Source organism: Cyprinodon tularosa, unplaced genomic scaffold (assembly GCF_016077235.1).
Source record: "Cyprinodon tularosa strain WSP-4 unplaced genomic scaffold, ASM1607723v1 ctg178, whole genome shotgun sequence".
Lineage (NCBI taxonomy): Eukaryota > Metazoa > Chordata > Actinopteri > Cyprinodontiformes > Cyprinodontidae > Cyprinodon > Cyprinodon tularosa.
Genome location: NW_024038597.1, coordinates 711573 through 735646, shown reverse-complemented (window position 1 = coordinate 735646; position 24074 = coordinate 711573). Strand labels below are relative to the sequence as shown.

The following is a 24074-nucleotide window of genomic DNA, read 5'->3' as shown; positions in this document are numbered from 1 at the left end:
TCTTTGGTAAAATGCTTATAGCAAATGAACAGCTAAGCATCAAACTTTGCAGGGATCATCTGATAGACAAAAATAACCCATTCCTGTCGAGTCTTCGGATTCTTAAGAAGACTGAAAATGTTCCCCTTTCTCCATGCAGCCTGGAACGTTGCATTTACGCCTGTGATTCTGGCTCAGTTTCAATGGAGTAACTGCCTGTCATCAGAGCCAGCGCTTTAAAGTATAATATTCTCACCTCAAATGATCTTAAAACGTACATTTATTGAACAAGAGCAACAGACAAGAGAACTTTTTACTTTCAATGGAGCGCTCCACTGAAAGCTGCTGCTGCCGCAGTGCATGCTGGGACAGCTGTCAATCTCCAGAACGGACAAGTCTACTCTGATGCAACATCCCGGGATTTGGTGCGTTCGCGGTCTGCCGTTCTCTGCAACTGGAAAAGTGCTCTGGCTGAGTCTGATGACAGGAACGCATGTTGAGAAACGGACAAAGTCTAAAAACTTTGTTCAAACAGGTCAGACTTGTTCATCACGCCATGGGGTTCCTCCTTGTTTCAATTCTGTCTTCCATCACACAGTAAATACTAGGGATGGAACGGTTCACTAAATCAATGGTTCGGTTCGGTTCATGGTTTCGTGGTCACGGTTTTCGGTTCGGTTCGGTGTATGTTGATTGTTACCCACGAAATCCCATAAAAATTAATGAAATTAATGAAAAAATGCCCAAAAAATAATAAATTGTAATCATTTTTAACATTTCCGTATGTTTTGCTGCTTTGACTTTAATCATCTGGCGCATGCCCTCTACAATTTCCAAGGAACTCAGAGCGGAGCGGACGGGAGCCACAGTGGAGGCTGTAGGCTTTGCTTTGAGCAGCCGGTCTGGAGCGGACGGAGTATGAGGGATTTCAGGGTTAGCATGACATGTTGGTCATGTTGCTGTTAGCATAAACAAAACGTGTTGCACAAGGCTTGCACACTGTTGCACTTTTATCCACCACTTTCTTTCCGCCGTCATCGTAGGTCACTCTAAATGCAAAGTGGTCCCATACAGCAGACCTATAAAGTGCTGCAGGCGCGTCTTCCAACTCCTGTTCTTTCCCACTCGCCATACCCACACAATTCTCCACAACAACTGATTTTTTTCTGCTACACCCGGCTAAGCTGCTTCGCTTCTTCTTCTTCTTGTTTACTACTGGTGGTTGGCTTTGGTCGCAGTACCGCCACCTTCTGCTCTGGAGTGTAAACGCTTCACCTATGAGAAAAAGGAGCAGCAACACACGCGAACCGAACCGAGACAGTCGAACCGAACGGTTCGGACGGTTTTCATAAACCGTCCCATCCCTAGTAAATACTAAGTGGCTGTTTCCAGCTGTTATCCCAATAAATGGTCGTTTTTAGAGCTTATCATTCCCATAGAATGGCTTCAGATTGTGGCTTAGTAGGTTGTTATCACTAGGATTATCATTAGGAGTAAATCCTAATCCTAAAATAATTTATTTTTCCCGCAAAATTAATTAATATATTGATGTGTAATCTGAAAATAATTTCATTTATTCATGTACTATAGATAAATTAATTTTTTAAAATTATCAACAGCCTAGGAAAATCTAAAATAGCCAAAAGTGTTGCTGTTATAAGAAGAATTAGTTTCGTCCTGGATTACAAATCTTTGTTTATTCTGTACAACACACTCATTGTACCACATTTAACATATTGTGTGGAAGTTTGGGGGAATACATACAAAACAAATTTACAGACATTATACGTTTTACAAAAGAAATCAATCCGAATACTACCTAAAGTGGGATACTGGGAACACACAAACCAGTTATTTATCAAATCAAATATACTGAAATTCTGGGACCTGGTAATATTTAGAACTTCACAATTCATGTTTAAGGTCCGAAATCAAAAACTTCCACACAATATACAGGACATGTTTGGTGACAGAGAAGGGGGTTATGATCTAAGAGGTGAAGGATACTTTAAAAAACAACACTTTAGAACAACCAGGAAGAGTTTTTGTTTATCTGTGTGTGGAGTAAATGTCTGGAATGGATTTAATGACGAGTTTAAAAAAATTCAAAATGCAAACCAATTTAATAAACTGATTAAAACCGAGCTCATTTCAAAATACGCTATCTAAGAGGACTGTTTAATAGTCTATAATGTAATTGATGACATAAATAGAACTTAAAATAATTGTACATGGCTAAACATCATGTGGAATGGTTTTTTGATGTTTTGACATTTAATTGAGGATAAATTGACAAGTAGGAAAGGGGCAGGACATTATAAGATGTATCTTCTACCTGCTCCTTTTCGAACAGAAAATATAAAATTTACATCTCACATGGGCAACATAATTTGTTTTATATTTTCATTCTTAAGTTTGTTTCATTCAAATTTCTTTTCTTTCTTGATTGTTTTTACTGTCTGTTCGAAAAAAAAAACAAAAAACAAAACATCTCGCTCATATTAAACAAACCAAAAGCAAGTTATCTCTTATCCTGTCAACTGAGTTGTAGAATTTTTCCCTATAAATATTGCAATGTTAGTTTTTAAAACCTAATCTGTCTAACGGACCTAGTGACTTTTTTTCTTTAGAATGCACAAAACTACGACAAAAACCTCCTGACTAAATCAGGAAATCAAACCTGCTTCTGGAAACAGATCCCAGATGTCTAAGTGTTTCTTGTAGGATGCATGTTTGTTTTCCTCACTCATTTACACAGCGGATCACTGAAGCAGCTCACAGTCATGCATAGAGAGGTCAGATAGAATCTTATGTTTACCTCAGAATGAACCTTGAACTGAAGTTCCTGCCTTTATTTGCATCCTGTCTCTGATTCTTCCATCTCTATATGTTATCAGTAGGGATGCAGGATATAATCGGCCCCCTATCGGTATCGGCCTTAAAACTGAATATCGGACATCGGCCACCCCACCGATATTTAACCCGATATTTTATCAGCTTCTTAGTTTCTAAAGTCTAAAAAATAAATAAATACTACTTCTTCTTCTTCCTCAAAAACTTCTTTTTTACAGACTTAAAAACTTTTAAAGAGGGAAAAAATATTGATACATTAAAATATCCCAATATCTTCATATGCTGATATATTGCCATTTAAAAACACCATATCAATCTCTTTTACTAATGAAATATTGCTATATGTCATCGTTAGGCTACGAAATCCCCCGAAAATTCACGAAATTTTGCCATATTTTTATATGTTGATATATTGACGCGGTATCGATCTATTTTACTAACAAAATCTCACAAGAATTTGCAAAATATCACGAGAGTTTGTAACAGAACGATGAAATTTCACGAGATTTTGAAAGTAAAATAGATCGATACCGCGTTTTTAAAAATCAATTTGATATCAGCATATGAAAATATATTTGAGTGTATTATTTTTCCAAGTGTCAGAAATGGATAACAAAACTGCTATTTTCAATGACTACTTATTTTTGTCCAGCTTTAACATCGGTATCGATATCGGTTATCGGCTACATGAGTTTTAAAATATCGGCATATCGGATATCGGCCAAAATCCCAATATCGTGCATCCCTAGTTATCGGCTCCTCGAAGAGGATCAAAATCAGTTTCCTTTATTTTTATTCTAAACATCCTCCCACTATTTTACAGTTAGAGATGTTTGTTTGATAGAAAGTTTTGTTCTCAAACATAAATATAAAGTAGGAAAAACAGGCATTTATGTTACAGAAGAAGCGGTATATCATGTCCAGGTTCTCACTCCACACCTGGACGACTGTTGCTATACAAGCATTCAGAACAGGAGAAGCCTCAGCTCTATAGCTCAGGTGTGACCAGAGGGATTTGTGTTGCAGGTATCATGTATGTGTGACCATCCTGATCTACTTCCTTCCGCTGCTGGTGATGGGCTGTGCTTACCTGGTGGTGGGCCTGAACCTCTGGGCCAGTGAGATCCCAGGAGACTCCTCTGACCGCTACAAGGAGCAGCTCACTGCCAAACGCAAGGTAGGCAATATTTTTATTTTTTATAACCACTATCTTTAAATTTTTATTCATTATTATAATTTTTTTGTTTGTTTGTCTTGTGTAAAGCTCAAACGGGTGGGATTCATAACGTTTTCTAAGTCTAGTTCTTCTCCTGTGGCTCCCATTGGTTTGTTTCCTTTCTGCATACATGTTATCTGAATGAGTATTGTTCCTCAGATCCGCCGGCATTCTTCATCTTTCAGCAGAGAGTTGTTCAAAGTCTTGTTTTGTTCTTCCTTTGTAATTTCTCCTGAGATTGAATAATAAATCCACAAATCGGAGCAAAGCACTTGCAGCTGTTATCTGGTGCTGCAGATGTTTTTTCCGGCCCTCCTGAGATCCCTTCAACTAACTACTAAACCTTTGTTCCTTTATTTTTCCTGCCTGCCTTCTTTTTATGATTTCAGTGCTTTTCATGACATGATTTAGAGTCTTTGAACCATTCAGACTTTTTGTTTTTCAGAGACCTGTAGTGATCAGTAGATGAGTATTGACAATGTAAAGTCTGCTTTTAGAGTTTTGTCCTAAATTACTCCCGATGTCATCCTTTTTAAATATTTGTTCTTTATAAAGTTGAATCATCTTAGAATGCACCAAATTTTCCAGCTTTCTTGCTGCCAGCCTCTCACATCGGTTTTATTTTCAGTTCACTGACAGTGATCAGTCTGTGATCGTCTGTTTCGACCCAACGAAGCGCCTGAAGCTATTAACATTTTCATCTTGCCGGTGAAGAGTTCATATAAATAGAGGTTTTCTCTTTATTTTTTTCCTCCAACTGTAAGTTTTGCTGCAACACGTTGGACCGGCAGGGAGAGTGAGGGTAGTGGAGATAAATCACTGCACCACTGCTCAGTGCAGAAACAATTATAATTTAAACTGGAGACATCGACGCTAAGTAGGCCTGAAACAATTAACCTGATTATTGAAATAATCGTCGAATAATTTATTAATCGATTAATTGTTTACTGCAGCATAGAGACTCTAAAATGTGCCTTTAGGGCCCTGATGTCCCAGAATCTCCTAAAACGCTGAACTTTTTATCTATTTTTTCATTTGGGCGCATACATAGGGCCGGATCTATCAAAGGTTTGCGTGTATAAAAACGTGAGCTATTTCACTGCGCACGCTAAAAAATGTACAAACTGATCTATCTTCAGAGAGGACAGGGTTTCAAGGAAATACAATTTTTTCTTCACATGCAATGCCATATGTCAGCACAAGGTCTAAAGTATGAAGATGAGAATGTGTGGGACTATTCACATTTTTAACAAAGACAATAGCATCTAAGATAGCATTAAAGGCTGAATTTAAGCTATAACCTTCAATGTCAGCATTTGTGGCTTTGAAGTTTGGATTAGGGAAACTAAGGGTTAATAAGGGTTTGTAATTATTAACTTTCAGTAAGTCAGACTAAAAGATGGTTGCTACTTCTCCTAATTTCTCAGAATTTCTCGGTATGTGAGAATTTAAATACCTCATTTATGCTCACATAATCCTTTTGCTGCAACCATGTTTCTGTAAGGCAACATAAATACATGTGATTATCACAGATCAAATCATTAACTAAAATACTTTTTGAAGAAAGTGATCTTATGTTTAATAAACCACATATAATTGTTTTAACTTTTACCCCAATTGGAGTTATTTTTATTTTCACTCCTTTAGAAATCTTTTATAATTTTACTGATTGACGTCCCTGGTCTTGGTGGCTCCGGGCACTTAAGAAGAGGCCCTTCTCTTACTCTTCTATGTTCAACAGCCTGAAGCTGAAATTTTAATTCTGACACCCTCGCCTCCAAAGCTAAAAAAAATACTACACTTATTACACATATCATTGTCACTAAATTAGGCAGAGGAATAGCTTCACATCTGACACAGAGAGCAGGAGAGAGGAGAATAAGAAGAAACAGTGGTAAAAGAGTCAGGAGTGGGAGAGAGAGAAGCCATAGCGGTGTTAAGCAAGTGCTTGCCTAGGCTAGGTGCTCCCTACTACCAGAATTAAAAATGTGTGAAAGCGACAGGTACTCAGTAAAAAAAGTGCAGCTGGACGGTTAGATTTAGTTAAATACAGAGATATCACTGAAAAAAAAAACTTATTCAGACAGAGATAGGCTTAACAACAACGCAGCTGAGCAATCAAAACAGGAAGTGAACATGATACGTCTCACCAACAACAGTGGTAGCACCCTCAATTACAAAATTACAGTGGAAACACATCACAAGTCTATCGAAATTTGATGTAATTCCGTTTAAACAGATCAAAATTAGGCTCGATATTGTGTGAGGCCCCCACCTGCCTGCAAGACTTCCCTACAACACCTGGGCATGCTTGATGAGGTGATGGATGGTCTCCAGAGGGATTCCCTCCCTGACCTGGACTAAAGTGTCCGCAAAGTCCTGAACAGTCTGTGGTGCAATGTGACATTGGTGGATGGATCAAGGCATGATCTCCCAGATGTGCTTAATCGAATTAAGGTCTGAGGAATGGGTAGGCCAGTACATAGCTTTAGTGCCTTCATCTTGCAGGAACTGCTGACACACTCCAGCCATGTGAGGTCTAGCACTCTCCTGCATTAGAAGAAACCCAGAATAAACTGAGGATCTCATATCAGTAATGGCATTCATGCTACCTGTGGCAAGCACATGAAGAGTTGTGCAAAGAAATGTGAACCCACACCATGACTGGTCCACTACCAGACTGGTAATGCTGAAGGATGTTGCAGACAGCAGATAGCTCTCCACGATGTCTCCAAACTAAGTCACATATGTCAGATGGTTTCTGGCAAATGCCAAGCGGCCTGCATGGTGTTGGGCTGTGAGAGCATCCCTGATTTGTGGAAGTCTGGCCCTCATGCCATCCTCATGGAGTCTTTGTGTAGACACTTTGAGTTTGTGCAGACACATGCACATTTGTGGCCTGCTGAAGGTCATTTTGCAGGGCTCTAGCGGTGCTCCTTCTGTTTCTCCTTGTACAAAGGAGGAGGTAGCGGCCCTGCTCCTGGGTTGTTGCCCACCTATGGCCTCCTCCATGGCTCCTGGTGTACTGACCAGTCTTCTGGTAGTGCCTTCTGCCTCTGAACACTAGGCTGACAGACACAGCAATCCTTCTTGCCACAGCTCGTATTGATGTGCCATCCTTGATGAGCTGCACTACCTGAGCCAATTGTGTGGGTTGTAGAATCTGTCTCATGCTACCACGAGTGTGAAAGCACAACCAGCACAACTTGATGAACTCTGCCAAAAGCAGAGGTAATGTCAGGGAGATCTAAAACTGTATAATCTACATAGTTAGCTGCTATCAGTATGTCACGGGACAATTTAAGTAAAACCGTTTCTGTTACGTTCACAAATCCCAGGCTGGAAATTGTCCAATTTATTGTTTTTTCTTCAGAAAAATGATAAAGTTGTTATAGCATAACTTTTTCAAGAAGCTTTGGCAAACACAATGTTTGTGTAAAAGCCTCTAAGCAAGGGTAGGGAGAGACTGAGATGAGATTTCTTTAAAATGACCAATCGCTTGTTTATAAATGTCAGGAACTAAGCCCATTTGAAGGGAAAGATTAAGAATATTTAAAAAACAGGGTCCAATGGAAGCAAACTCATTAATCAATGAACTGGGAAGACACCAAGTTGGCTTTTAGTCAGTTTCATACAACCAATGAAAGTAATCATGCCCCCCAAAGGGCCAGGAATAAAATGGGCCAGGTTAAAAGAATATGACTCATACTATATTCTTGACAAAACAGAGGTGAAAAAGAAATGGATGACCTTAAATTAGCCGCCTCATCTAAAAAGAATGTCAAAAGCTGATTGCATATCAGCTTTAGTATTGACTGGAACATCAGGAGCCACAATATTCATAATGGTATCAAACATGGCCTCTTTTCAGAGGCAGCGTTATTCAGAATTCTCAGACAAAATAGAATTTCTCTTTTTAACATGTAATTTGGTAAGAGAGTTACCTCTTTGAGATGTAACTTGTGCACTTTTGGATGTTTTCTCCAAAAGTTCAGTTTTCTCACAATATCTTCGGTGGCACAGTGGTTGGTGCGCACGACCCATGTATGGAGGCCTTAGTCCTCGACGCAGCCGACCCGGGTTTGAATCCGACCTGTTGTCCTGAGCCGCATGTCTCTCCCCCTCTCTTATACCCACTTTCCTGTCAGCGTACTGTTGAAAAAATTAGGCAACAAAAAAAAACATTTGAATTTCATAAAACTCTAAAAGATAAAATAGTAGTAACTAGTGTTTAGGGCATAGTGCTTGGAATCCTGAGGTTTTGAGTTCAAAACTCACTCCCACAGGGTGCCATTATGGATCTCTGACCAAGACCCTTAACTCCCCATTGCTCTCCTGGTGCCCCACAATGGCAGCCCACTTCTCTCCAAGGGGATGGTTTAATCCCCAAGGGGTTGCAGAGGTAAATTTCTCCAATGTGAGATCAATAAAGTTCAGTTATTATCATTATTATCTTTTATAGTTTCAGTTACCCAAGGCTGTAGCCTGCTCTTAAAAGTCCAGCAGTTATTTGTCTAAAAGGAGGTTCTGCACTAAGTAGATTCACAATGACTGTCTGTAGCTTTAACAAGTTTGGAAGCATCAATTTAATCAATTTTGAAACCAGATAGAAATATAGAAAATCTTTCAGGGGCATCTTGATTAACGATGATTCTTTCTATTAAACCTGTCAGAGCTCAGAACAGAGATCCCAGGCAGACAAATAGTACGATATCTCAAAAGGCGTTTATTTTAAGTGATGGTTCTGCAGTGAACAGCTGGGGCATCTAAGGCAGGAACCTCTGCTAGAAGAAAGCAGGTTAGTAAAAAACGTCAACCTGGCAGAAGATGATTATGAACGCGTGGGTCACTAACCTGGTTTACGAATTCAGTCAAAAATCAGGAATGAAAGGAGAAAATAACAATCTGTGATCATTAGTATCACTTTAGAATCAATAGCATTTGTCATTTAGCAAATAGTTAATTCATCAAATACTCAGAAAGTGTTTAAATGGAAGATTTTAAAAGGATGTTTTTTGTTATTATGTAATTACATTGGATTGGTAGATTTACAGAATCAGATGCTGCTTGTTCAACCAAGAAGAAGCATCTGAGCAGCATGTTTCTACAGACAAGACCAATAATTAGAAATTAGGATTTTCGATATTCCCAAAGTTTATGAGATTAACGAGATTAATGGGGTTAACGTGATCAGTGGTATTGATAAAGAGTTTTTGTAGGAAGCAAAGGATTGGGGTGATCGGACCGAGGCCCTCTAGCCTAAAAGATTAAATTTTTTTATTCTGGCTTTTATAATTGTATAGGCAGACCTTCCCCACGTAGGTACATAAGCTCTGAAAGTTATCAGTAAAAGCAATTAGCAGCTAAATTCAGGGTTTTGAGGTTGTTGAATGATACCCCACTGCAGATGAAATGTTCCTCATGATGTGTGGTCTTTTTGTCCAATAGGTAGTGAAGATGATGATCGTGGTGGTGTGTACGTTTGCCATCTGCTGGCTGCCCTATCATGTCTACTTCCTGCTCCACCAGTTCTTCCCTGAGTTGTTTGAGGAAACATACATCCAGCAGTTTTATCTGGCCATCATGTGGTTGGCCATGAGCTCCACCATGTACAACCCCATCATCTACTGCTGCCTCAACGACAGGTTAGTGAGCACCTTCACACCTACTAAAACAGCTAACGCTAATTTACAATTAAGACCTTTTATTTTATAAATATTAATTTCCTTGTGGAGAAAATATGTTTATGAATGTTTTTGAATGATCAGATTAGCTGTTTTAAAGATTGTTCTGATATATTTAAAGGAATAGTACACCCAAATCATGATTAGCCTTCATTTTCTACTCACCCCCATGCTGAACAACACTCTGGAGTACTTTTTTGATATCTCAAATGCATCTGGAGATCTGGGAGGCTTCTTGCTGTCTGCTGACATTCAAATAATGGAGGTCTATGGTGCCCGAGGCAGAAAGGTCCATAAAAGTCCACAAAAAACGTGTCAATATTCCTCCATACTGCTCGTCCAATGTATTCCAAGTGTCCTGAGTGGGTAGCATCCAGAATTTACTCGAAACGAAGTCATTTAGAATGTTTTTAGAGCATAAACAGTAGTGTATAGGATTTCCTGAAAGCGCGTTCACGAGTCTACAGAAACCGCGGCAGACCAAACCAGATGAAAGTGCGCATTCAGCTCGGCAAAGAACTCATGCTCTTCCTCAACACTGAAGTCCTCAGACATTTTTCTTTCGTTGTTTCTTTCTTTGCACAGGTAAACAGCACATTTCTTCTTCTACGCTTGCATTATCGGCAGAGCAGACGCTGAATGCGCACTTTCATCTGGTTTGGTCTGCCGGCTTCCGTAGCTTCCTGAACGCGCAGGCGCGTGCTTTCAGGAAATCCTATACACTACTGTTTATGCTCTAAAAACATTCTAAATGACTTCGTTTCGAGTAAATTATGGACGCTACCCACTCAGGACACTTGGAATACATTGGACGAGCAGTATGGAGGAATATTGACACGTTTTTTGTGGACTTTTATGGACCTTTCTGCCTCGGGCACCATAGACCTCCATTATTTGAATGTCAGCAGACAGCAAGAAGCCTCCCAGATCTCCAGATGCATTTGAGATATCAAAAAAGTACTCCAGAGTGTTGTTCAGCATGGGGGTGAGTAGAAAATGAAGGCTAATCATGTTTTGGGTGTACTATTCCTTTAAGCAAATTGCTGCTATCCAAACTTTTGAACTCAGAAATAAGGGATGTTGACTGCTGTGACCAGGCTAAGTTCCCCCAGCAGTATAAACCATCAGTGTGTATTACTCTGCATTTTTTGCATTTAAACACTAAATAAACACATTGATGGACAGAAAACTTACATTTCAGTGTTTGTGTAAATGAGATTTAGCTGAGACGTGCCATCAGTAATATGACTATTACTATATTCTATCCACCTAGCGGAAGGTCGAACAGGAAAGAAATCCCCAGAGATCCAAATATCATAACAATGAGTTGGGTGGGAATCAGGGATAAAAGTAGGTTTTAAAGAGGGTTAGAAATGGAGAGATTATAATGCAGCTTTAAATTTCAAAGAAGAGGCAATGACTTTCCTCCTGAAAATAAAAGTGCTAATGACCTCTATTTGTCATTGCAAGTGAAAATTCCTAGGATTTACTTTGTGCATTTAACTCATCACTCTAAGGAAGCCGTGAGCAGCTTAATGCTGCTGGGGAGCATTGGGGAGTTCCTCCATTCACTTCCTGAACATTTAATGTTTAGAGATGATCTTATTAAGAACAAATAGCATACAACAAAATAACTACACAGTGGAGATCCATGCAGGTCTGTTTTGGCCTTTTGTCAGTTATTAAGGCAACACCGTCTTGGTGAGTGGTTTGCAGAAACTTTATGTTTATTAGAGGTTCTGTGGATTTCCCATAAATTGCTTTTATTTGAATTGAATTGAATTCAGTTTATTTCTATAGCTCCAATTCACATCATCTCATCTCAAGGCACTTTACAGTTCCACCAGATCATCCAGTCAGATTGATTCAAAGTTTTCAATCTAAGGAAGAGCAGTTGATTCCATTGACTCTTCAGCAATCCCTCACACTAAGCATGCTTGTAGCGACAGTGGAGAGGAAAAACTCCCTTTGAACAGGAAGAAACCTCCAGCAGAACCAGGCTCAGTGTGAGCGGCCATCTGCTGAGGCCCACTGGGGTTCAAGGAGACAGAAGCAGACATAGAAAAAGAAGCATAGATACAAAAGGCAACTGTCAACCAGCTCCACAGGCGGCCCCGTCCAGGAAACACACAGCCAGGCAGACGAGCTCCGAGCCAGCTCCACTGTCAGTTAGTCACAGCCAGAGAAACAGGACTACACTGAAAAACAAGCCGATCTCCAACATCTAGAAACAAAGGTGTTGATGGCAGCAGCACAGCTGATATTTCTCTCCAGGATGGAGTCACAGCCAAACAGGAACAGACCAGATGAAGCTACTATGAGAAACATTGCAAAATGATCCAACATTGCAACCAGGCGAGTGTTTAGTTGTTTTACTTCTAACGACTTCTCAGGCCACATAGAGAAACCTCAGTCACCACTGACATTTTTATACATGTGCATGCTCGTTGAAAGTTGTTTTATTTACTTATATTTTATTATTAAAGAGTTGTGAGATCTATTTTTGGTGCCGGGCATGTTAAACAGCTGCTACTTTATATAAGCATATACTCCACTGTTTTTTAAGCAGCCATTAGCTGATAATATTCCCTGATCTAATGTTACACTACATATCCATCTCTGCTGATTAAGGCTGGACAGATGATGGCAATGCAACATATTTCCAATTATATAAAGAGAAAATTGTTGTTTTTTTGTCATTATACATGGTCATGGTAGATTTTATGAGTAAGGCAGTAACTTTCTCTCTTCAGCCCTTCAGGTGTTGATGATGCACTTAAAGTGGGTCTGCCAACAAACAAAAGGACAAGTTTAGATTTTTTTGGCAAACGTTTGCATTTTGCAGTGTTATTGTCAGAGTTTAAGAGTTTGATTTTACACATTTAAAGGGTAACACCATTTTTTTTACAATGGGCCCTTGATTTTATGTTATTACCATCATGTTCTACTCACCCATATGAGTTTACTGTCATTTGGAGTCGTTCTGAAGATATTCCGTTATATTCCAAGTAACGTCTTCCTATGGGCAACGAGTTGAAGGCACAAACTAATCTGTTCATCATTTATTCTTTATGGTACGCCAGCATTCAGAACATGGAGGCCAATCACTGTCCCCCAGACATCCACGGTTATATTTTTTATATTTATATCTTTTAAATACAAAGCGACGCGTGTATGATGTCATCCGCGTACCGGACTGGAGTTGTGACAGGCAGCCCGGGCCACAGGCGGCTACGCTCTACCCCTTCTATTCATTCTAGCTCATCTGAATCGTTCAATTCCATTTGGAGAGCGAGATCATCTGTTCTAGCAGCACTAGACATCTTCCAGGCATGTGAGGAAAACTAGCAGCAGTTCAGCGGACAGGAAGAATGAACGGTAGCCGGCGCACACGGATGACATCATACACACTCTGCTTACCATAAAGAATAAATTATGAACAGTTTAGTTTGTGCCTTCAACTCGCTGCCCATAAGAAGGTGTTACTTGGATATTACAGAACCTAATATCTTCAGAACGGCTCCAAATGATGTAAAACTAATATGGGTGAGTAGAACATGATGGAATAACGGAAAATCAAGGGCCCAATGTAAAAAAAAAAAAAAATCTGTGTTCCCCTTAAACAGTCCGAGTGCATTTGGTCCCACTCTGTATTAGAGTTAAATTAACTTTATAAATTTTGTATATCTTACTCCAGTTGTAATAACTCTAAAAGAGTCAATGTATTTTTACGCTGCATATTTTACACTGTGGAACTGTGGAAGCCTGCTAATTGTTCGGAACGGCTCCAATGGATGGTGGGGTTCTGTCAGCTCAGCATACCCATAATAACACGCATTACATAGCTTCCTCTGTCTCCGCTCTCCTTACAGCCAATCACGCTGTTTTATTTTCCAATTTAGTCCGATTTTTTTCATAGTTTTGTGCATAAAACAACAAAAAAGTCCCTTTTCTGGGTCCACTACACATTAGCTTTTAAAAAAGAGCCATTGCAAGTCCTTTTGACAAAGATCTTATTAAAGAATGATCTGGCTTCGTTCACAGAGAATTAAATTTCTACAACTCATTTGACAGAATGAAATTTATTTGTTTTTAGTTTGTTTAATATGAAAGACATGGGAATCATTTTATTTTTATTTGTTTATCTTTAGAGTAAATAAAGAACGACTGTAATTATTTTCAGATTACACCTAAATAGATTCATTAATTCAGAGGGGGAAAATGAATTACTTTAGGTTAGGATTCACTCGGTGATACAACCTACTGAGCCTACTGGCGCAATCTGAAGCCATTCTTTGAGCCTGATAACTGCTAATAACGATCATGCGCACATGTGTTTTACTAACGGTATGCTGGCCTAACGCAGTATGCTGAGCTGACAGAACAGCAGCCCTACCTAGTTTTTATTATTTCAGAAAATCAGTATTTGACCACTTGAGGTAACTCGCAGAATCATAGCTACATAGCCAGATTCATTTTGTTCCCAATTAATATGGAGAGCCATTTCAGCCAAAATTAAATAAATAAATGGGTGAAATAAATAAAAAATGAGTAAAATAAATCAAAAAATGAAGAAAATGAGTGAAATAAATAAAAAATTTGTTAAATAAATAATTTAGCTTTTTCATTAAATTTTTAATTTATTTATTTTTCATATTATCAATTTCCCAATTTCTCTTTTTCATTTATCTATTTGTCATTTATCCCTTTATCATTTACCCATTTTTCATTAATCTAATTTATTATTTAACCACTTTTCAATTTCCCTTTTTCATTAAGCCAATTTTTTTATTTTTTTATTTTTCAGATTATCTATTTCTCAATTTCTGTTTTATCTATTTTTCATTTATCTATTTTTCATTTGTCCATTTTTCATTTATCCCTTTATTTATTTACCCATTTTTCATTTATCTATTTTTTAATTGAACCATTTTTCAATTTGCTTTTTCCATTAACCCGATTTTCTATTTCCCAGTTTCATTAATCAATTTCTCATATATCCCTTTTTTACTTACCCATTTTCTTTTATCTATTTTTCATTTACCCATTTTTCATTAATCTCTTTATCTATTTACCCATTTTTCATTAATCTATCTTTTAATTTAACCACTGTTCAATTACCTTTTTCCATTAACCCAATTTTCTATTTCCCGGTTTCATTAATCAATTGGTTAGATGCAACTGCAGCGCTCAGTTCCTGTGGACTTTCCCTCCGAGAAGGTGCAGCACGTTCTGTAATTCGATCGGCAGCTTCCCTAAGAAGAACCGATACAGAACGTGCTGCACCCTCTGTGTATAAATAAAAAAAAAATTTTGGCTTAATGAAAAAGGGAAATTGAAAAGTGGTTAAATGAAAATTAGATTAATGAAAAATGGGTAAATGGATAAAGGGATAAATGACAAATAGATAAATGAAAAAGAGAAATTGGGAAATTGATAATATGAAAAATAAATAAATAAAAATTTGGTTTAATGAAAAAGCTAAATTATTTATTTAACAAATTTTTTATTTATTTCACTTATTTTCTTCATTTTTTGATTTATTATACTCATTTTTTATTTATTTCACCCATTTATTTATTTATTTAATTTTGGCTGAAATGGCTCTCCATAAAATAAAAGTCAAAATCAAAGGTCAGACGTTAATGTTTCTGTATTGAGTAAAACATTAAATGCCAGAATATGATGCCTTACAAATTGTGATTGCTTACATTTACGGGATCCTGTTGCAAACATATTTAGAAAAGCATAAACTGCACGACCTGGAAATGGTGTGACTTCAGATTTAATGAGAAGTTACTAAAAATTCAACACTTGGAAGAGGCTTCCCGTGCCTGGAAGCTGACAGCACCTTAAAGCAAACAGAGAGACGTTAGATCAACGTTTTATAACATTATCTGATAAAGATATGTTGTTCTACTGGATGTTAAAAATGAGAGTTTTTTTGTGTAGAAAAACATTAAAGACAGATGGCCAGCTTTGCTTGTTTTTAACGTCTGCCATTGTTCTCTGATTCAGCCACTTGTCTTTGAGGATTCACACTTAGTTGTTTTCTCCCAGGAAATGTTTTAAGTCCTAAAAAAGCAAACATGTGGGTTGGATCACAGTGAGCTTAGACTGAGTCACTGTTCCATCAAGGTTTTATCCCCTTTCTCCGTTATCATTATTTTTTAGCTTTTGGTCCCTTCCTTGAAAAATGTCACTTTACTTATTCAATCAGGCTTTTCAATAGACAGTCTATAGTTATTCTCAGATTCATGGAAATGTCTGGATTATTTTTGTATCTTTTTTTTGTATCCATGTTTCATCAGACAAAGGCTGCTTGTGCTGCAGAACAGCTTTTAATATTTATTGATCATATCTTGCTTTAACTTGTCTCCTGCTAAACTCTGCATTGATTGATTAATTGATTGATTGATTGATTGATTGATTGATTGATTGATTGATTGATTGATTGATTGACCGACTTTATTGATCTCACAGTGGAGAAACTTACTGAGCTCCAATAGTCAAAGAAGAAGAATGTGCCAAAGGAAGAAAAAGGTGCATGGGAAACATACAGTATATACCAGAGGTCATGGATTAGTGGACCAGGGTCTGGATCCGGACCCACCTGCTGGCTAATCTGGACCCAAGCTTATTTAAAACATTTATAAATTACCGCATCTTGTCTGATGACAGTATCTAATTTCACTTGCACCGCTTCTCCTGTTAATGCCGTAAAGTTGTCGTTTTCTGGCCATTTTTTTTTTTTTTTGAACATTCTTTATTTAACCTCTTACACCCTCAGGGGGTATAAATAAATTTCTGCCTGACAAAAACACACGAAAGTAAATAACTTATAGCCTCAAAGCTATTAGATTTAAGAAGAAACTTTTGGTACGTCTGTAAAGGTAAGATGTCATAGAATGGTTTTCTGGTGTCAGCACCATTGTAGCTTTGACCCTGCCTGAAATATTAGGGACAAAATACAAAATATTTTGCATTTTTTGAACCTCGCCAAAATTTTCTTTGAAATAAACATTGCAAAACACTACCAAAATATTATTTATAGCACAAAAAAGTAGTACAGACTTTTAAATCTAAATGTTGTGTAAAAATATACCAAATTTGGACTCAATCAGATGAATCATATTTATTTTAGAATGGTATTAGTGAGAAATTTCTTAGGCGGAGAGGCCATTTTGGCACATTTATCCATAAATGTCACCAAACTGTGCCAACTATGTTTGGGGGTTTGTTAAAATTACGAGGTCATGTAGCAGCTGGACCCACCGGTGGGTCCGTAGGGTTCTAGGGGTTAAGATTATTAGGAATCCAACACACATACATTTGTATATTTATGCATGCACTTACATAAAGAAAAAAACAAAAACAAAAAAACAAACAAGGGGGGGGGTCTCAGCAAACATCTAAGTCCATTTTGGCAATTGACATTTAGAGGTTCTCATCGGCTCACATGAAAGAGAAATGTTTATATCCAGTGTCTTTCATTAAAAGCGAGAGACATGTCAAGGGGACTAGCAGCTTTTTATAACACTTAGCATCTTTATCAGAGTGGCCATCCAAAGTGGGGTCCAAACACTCACTCATGTCCATTTTTACATGAAGTTTTGCTGTTATCTTTTCCATTATATACACATTCTTCAATCTTTCTTGCCACTGCTGAAAGATGGGAGGCAAAAGCTTGAGCCAAGACAAAGTTATCTTTTTTCTTGCTACTAGTAGCCGAATCTGTTTTGAGCATTTACCTCACAAATGTAGTATAGATAGATAGATAGATAGATAGATAGATAGATAGATAGATAGATAGATAGATAGATAGATAGATAGATAGATAGATAGATAGATAGATAGATAGATAGATCGATCGACATATTCTCATTATCAGTTCGTATGAAATCGTACGAAAAGTTATGCACACTATTTTGTACGTTTTGGACGTTTTTCCTCAAAAAACAGATCAGTGCGCATGCGCAGGCAGACAGACAAAAAAAGGAGATCCGCGGACGGACGTAAAACTGGGAAAAACAGTGCAATAATCACTTCTTCAGGTCTCTAACTACGTTGCTTGCTGTTTTATATCTTAGGGTTAGGGTTAATTGTATTTTAAATTCTATGTTCTTGAATGGTGCGTAAGATGCGCATGCGCATACGACGAACAAAACGTCCAAAACGTACGAAATTACGGTGCATAACTTTTCATACGATTTCATACGAACTAATAATAATAATGAGAATACACTGGATAGATAGATACTCTTGCACTGGGTGTCAGATACAGAGAAACAGGTTAGTAATTGCACATTATACATTGCACAAGCTATTGCCATTGTAGTCACATAGTAGAGTCTGGTTATATCAGGGATGAATAACCTGCGGTAGCGTTCCTTTTTACAAACAGGGTTGCTGTGGTATTTCATCAAGCTGTCACTAAACAGCCCAGTCAGATTATGACCATGTGCAGGTCACCTGCCTGTGTAACATGACATTTCAAAGCCTCTTGTAAACTTTGTAAAAATAACCCAATATAGTGGATCCAGTAAAATAAACTATGAGGAGGCAAGTTTCCTGCATTTGAATGTGCATGCTTTGATGCTGTGGACCATTAAATTATGACTAATCCAAACAGTGTAGTCAGATTATAACTATGCTATTGTTTTTAAACTTTCATTTCAAGCTCCTTGAATAATAAGTCATTTCGTGAAGCATATCACCGCACTCGTTTTTTTTAATGATGTTATTATGATCTCAAACAAATGTGTTTTTGCACAGCCAGAAAAAAAGACATTCAATCTCATCCATTAGATTAAATATCTGGAACTTGAACTGCCAATTTTTCTATTGAGCTCCTTCTCAGCAGCTGAAGCTTTGAATTAGTATCATATATTGAAAGAAGCCAAATCTGGTAGCAATCTGTTTTGGGCTTCTTTTTTTTACTAGCAGTTATATTTTTCCTTCATTTAGACAGTATTTTTATTTGTTTTCAGATTTCTGACAAAAGTGCAACTAAGGTGATAAATACTTAAAAGCAGAAAGCTGTTTTATTTAAAGGAGATACATGTAAACTACTCTCCACGCACAATTGTAGAGTTTTGTGTGCAGATTCATTACAATGAGGCAATTAATACATGCTCCCTGTCTGAGCTCATGCCTTGCCTTTTATGTCAACTTTTGTCACTTAGATAATGGAATAAACCTGAGAAATGTAACTACCTTTGATTCTTAAAACAGTACAGTTTTCTTCCTCGTTGCTTCTAGTAACAGTAGCAATGATCATACTTTAACATAAGATTTAAGTGAATAAGATTTAAAACAGCCTATTGCTGTTGTCAAGGTTTGTGTGGAGGATTCTGAGGATCCACATGCAGAGATGAGGAGGCAGAGATAAGTTTGCAGATTTGATAAGATCTTGTAGGAAACTGAGGGCAATATCCAGGAAAATACAAAATACTGAAAACACGTGCAACAATACAAGAAACCAGCAATGGGGAACTGCAGAGTTGGTGTATATATGGCGAACAGAACAAAGGACGGGCTAATGAGCTGATACGGAGCAAGTGTGAATAGAACTAACTAGAAGGGATCTAAAGGGAAAGAAGCTGGCACAAGGGGGCAGCAGAGAGCAACTCAAGAAATACAAAACTGACATAAAACAAAGACACAGATTTACAGAGAAACTAAAAATAAACTTAAACAGAGGGCAGAACCCTGATAGCTGTTCCTTTAATTCCTACAAAATATTCAAGTCTTTCTAAAAGAATATTATGATCAACTGGATCAAATGCAGCACTGAGATCCAACAAGACGAGCAGTGATGAGTCCATTATCTGAGGCCATGAGAATATCATTAGTGACTTTCACCAGAGCTGTTTTAGTGCTATGATGAACTCTAAAGCTCAAAAAGTTCATTGTGGTGTAAGTGGTTGCATACTTGTTTGGCAACTGTATTAAAAATATATCTAGGATTATTCTTATTCTCCTCTATTAATGAGGACAGTTATGCTGCTGTTGTTTTATGATAGGTTATTATATATATCATTAAACTGCCTTTCCATACAGGGTAGGATTCCCGTAGGCATGCAGAGCGCCATTTTGTCTCCATTTTCCTAGTATTTTGCTTGAAATTGCACAGCTCTGCATCAAAACAGGGCGCCAAGTTTTTCTTAGAAAGCTGGCGCTTTCACATGGGCTGCGTACTGTCTAAGGCAGTACACAGAGAACTAGCAAACCTATCAACAAAATTATTAATTTCTGAAAGGGGAATCAATCAAATGTTTGCCCTTTGCAGCACTGCTTAGGGAAACAGAGGAGAGAGAATGTGAAACAGATTCTTAAATAATGTATAACTGCATTATCTGACAATTATCTGCTAAAGTGAAACCCTCTTTTTGGGGAAGAGAACTCCTTTTAAGTAATTTTAAAAGTTATTAGGACAGGGTTGTGAGTAATCACTGTACATTTCTTCACATTCAATGCCATATCAGTACAAAATCCAAAGTCTGAAGATGAGAATGTGTGGGACTATTCACATTTTGAACAAAGCCAATAGCGGCTAAGATAGCATTAAGGGCTGCGTTTGACCTTCAATGTCAGCATGGATGTGTCTATGATGACTCTGCGCGTATTTAACACCAAATCAGATAAGAACGCTAACTAAAAATTCAGAGTAAGGACCTGGTGGACGATACAAAGCTACAATAAGAAGAGGTTTTGTTGCTTTGCTTTTTGGATGAAGTAAAATAAGGGTTAAATGTCCAAAAGAACTGTGACAATTAACCGGCTTTGGATAGATCAATAAATCAGCCCAAAAAAACTCTGTTACTCCGCCTCCTTATCCAGAATTTTTTGGTATATGAAAGTATAGAAATGACTGCCGGGAGTCATTCGTTTGCTAACATAATCCTGTTGTTGCAACCAGTTTTCTTTAAGGCAACATAAATCAATTTTACGGTCATATATCAAGTCATTATCTAACAGACTTTTGAAAGAAAGAGTTCTTATGTTAAATAAAGGACATCTAATTGTTTTAACTTTTTTGGAATAATTTTAGTTAGATTGTCATGATCTACTCCTATTGGATTCTTTTCTAATTTATTTGATATTGGTTGTAGGTAAGATACTATCTGTTCCTGTGGTTTTCCTTACTTTATTTTTTTTTTAAACTTTAGAAAACTTTAAAAAAACGTCATTTAAAAAACTCTTCAGAGAAAAGATTTTTATCGACCTGATCTGCCGACACTCATGTTTGTAGAGGTGAAACTTCCACTTTAGCCTTCAGATGTCTTGTGTTAAAGGCATGACAAAGACAAGTATTGCCACTTGCCTGGATAACTACCTGCATCGATCCTCTTTGTGTTTTTTGTCTTCAGGTTCCGTGCGGGTTTCAAACAGGCGTTCCGCTGCTGCCCCTGTGTTCCTCGAGGCTCATATGAAGGACTAGAACTAAAGTCTACCCGATACCTGCAGACCCAGACCAGCGTTTACAAGGGGAGCCGAATGGATACCACAGTTTCCACTGTTCTTCATGCTGGGGAGGAATCAGAGCAGCTGAAGGGCAAAGCTAAAGGAGGTCTTGTGGCTGGAGGGGCTTCTGTTGGGGGACAACCACATAGCTCTTCTCTGGATCTCACTTCCAATGGGTCCTCATCACGGAGTGTTTCCAAGACCGTTTCAGAGACTTCGAGTTTCTTCTCCAGTAGCAACCTGCAGTAGACCCAGAGCACAGGCAGGGTTTTGGCAGATGGCACTAGAAATGTGCAAGCTGACTGTTCACAGAGCTGCAGGGAACAGCTTCTCTTTGTTTTACTGTAACATCATCCTAGAGAATTTGGTCTTTCTTCCGTGAGCGCTGCCTTTACCAACAGCACCGTAGTAGAAAATAGTTGATTAGTTTAAATGTTCATCAAACATCAGAGCTGAACTGCAGCAAAGAGCTCTTCATCAAGATAAACACATTCCAGTTTAGGGCTAAATTGAGGCAGATGCTGTCAGCTCTGATCTTCACAGCCTCTGCTTGTCAACGCAGCATCCCCCCCCGTGCAGAAAAGGGGGCTCACACATTTTTTTTAGTGACATAATGTGTGTGAATTCGCACAGAGTCTATTTTGGACCAGAGCACGAGACCGGCATGATGTGAATAAAGCTGTGGCGGGTTGTAACAGAGGGGCTTCTTCTTTTCTACACCTCCACCTCAGCTCCAAGCTGATGATGACAGGAGTTCTCCAAATGATCAATTCTAAACTTGAACTTTTAGGAACTCTGTGCGACTTGATCCGAATGCCAATTCTTATCTCTCTGAGCAGGACCGCATTGGAAAATCCAGCATGCAGAATGAGTGCATATCTCCGTGAAAGGGGGGCTCTAAAGATCCCCTGCGGGCTTTTCTGAGAAGTTCTGGCAATCACTGAAAACACCAGCAGCGACTGGCTCATCTTTCATCTGTCAAAACATTGACTTCAACAGCTGGCAGCACCGTTTCTGAACACACAAAGGTTTTTCTTAATGCTGCAGACGGTTTTAACCTGAATCCAAACTGCACATCAAAGGAGGCACTGTTTCAGAACCCGACAGATCCAAACGACACGTGTAAAAATGAATAACTTATCAGCTCAGAGGTTTGGAAACCTGCGTTGTGTTTCTTGAACATCGCATTACAATGTTAGAGTTACTACCAACCTTCTAATTGGAGGATTTAAAGCTGCCGTGAACAATCCACTGTCTGTCTGCTGTGAACAGCTCCTTACTGTAAAAACGATCAGACTCACTTCTGACATCCCGTGTTTAAGGTTTAGATGATGACTTTTGTTATGTGTTTTAAAGTGTTTCTGAGTCAAAGTGTTATCCAGCTACATATCAGCTTTAAAGTTTAACCATGAATGTTGAAAGTCAGTGATCTGTAGCTTTTTAACATGCAGCCTTGTGCCTTGCTGCTTAGCATAATGTCTGTGAAAGTCTGAAAAAAATCACAGCAGCTGTTTTCTGAGAGGAAGGGGGGCTGGAGACACTGTTACACCCTACAGTATAAACACCCCCGCATACACAGATATATGTGACCTGTGGTTGTAGAGTTTATGCTTTGTTGCAGTATTCTTATTCAAATTCTTTAAAAGAAAATGACTTTACGGTCTAATGTAACTTAGTGCTACTTGTTCCGATTTAATATCTGTGAAAAAGGGTTTCCATGTTGTGTTTTATGATTGTTTAATCATCTATATAAAGAGATCAGTAGGATGAGTCGAAGCCTGAATGTTGTTCAGTGTTCCTGCAGTGTGTTTAGCAGCTAAACTCTCAAGCTTTAAATATTTCTGCTTTGTAACGATCAGTGAGAGGTATCATGTTAGCCAAATGTTAGCTATTAGCTTATATGATGAAAGAAAGGCATCTTAGGAGTCTCGCTGAGGTGAATTCTTAAATCCTATTTTCCTTCTTTTAAGGGAAAGGGCTTCATTTTTCACATTTTTTATGGGAAAAAATATTGCTAACTTACATCCGGTTTTAAAATATGTACTGCTGGCAGGAAAGCAATACACAGAGAATTCAGTTCTATTCAGTTTATTTCTATAGCGCCAATTCACTTTCCAGTTCACCAGATCATCCAGTAAGATTGATTCAAAGTTTTCTATCTAACCAGTTGATTGCATAAACTCATTGACTCTTCAGCAATCCCTCACACTAAGCATGCTTGTAGCGACAGTGGAGAGGAAAAACTCCCTTTGAACAGGAAGAAACCTATAATATAAACATATACTTGTAATCCACAGTTCAAATATTTTCAGTTTTTTTTATTCATATATATATATATATATATATATATATATATATATATATATATTTATATATATATATATATTGATAAAATATAATTAATTTAATAAAGTACAATACAATAACACATTTTACAAAACCTTCTGCAGTCTAATAGCAGTGGGGAATAAGCTGTTACAGAAACCCTTTTTACAGGAAGAAACCTCCAGCAGAACCAGGCTCAGTGTGAGCGGCCATCTGCTGAGGCCCACTGGGGTTCAAGGAGACAGAAGCAGACATAGAAAAAGAAGCATAGATACAAAAGGCAACTGTCAACCAGCTCCACAGGCGGCCCCGTCCAGGAAACACACAGCCAGGCAGACGAGCTCCGAGCCAGCTCCCATGTCAGAGGATGAAGAGAGCACATCCAGTTAGTCACAGTCAGAGAAACAGGACTACACTGGAAAACAGGCCAAGCTCCAACATCTAGAAACAAAGGTGTCACACACGTCCAAACATAGACTTCTTTGTCACCTTTATTTTGAAGAAGCATGTCCTGATCGTTTAAGGTAGTAATCTATTTAAAGCAACTTCAA

General features: G+C 38.1%; 1 protein-coding gene across 1 annotated transcript in view; it reads left to right on the top strand.

The window, feature by feature from the left end:
- Window positions 1-23081, top strand: part of tacr1a (tachykinin receptor 1a) — a 140835-nt gene extending 117754 nt beyond the window's left edge. Inside the window, exons 3-5 of the mRNA XM_038281981.1 lie at window positions 3859-4009; window positions 9497-9693; window positions 21105-23081. Coding sequence (XP_038137909.1) covers window positions 3859-4009; window positions 9497-9693; window positions 21105-21447 — 691 coding nt within the window. The 3' untranslated portion in view covers window positions 21448-23081. The remainder of the gene's footprint in view (window positions 1-3858; window positions 4010-9496; window positions 9694-21104) is intronic.
- The last annotated feature ends 993 nt before the right edge of the window (window positions 23082-24074 follow it).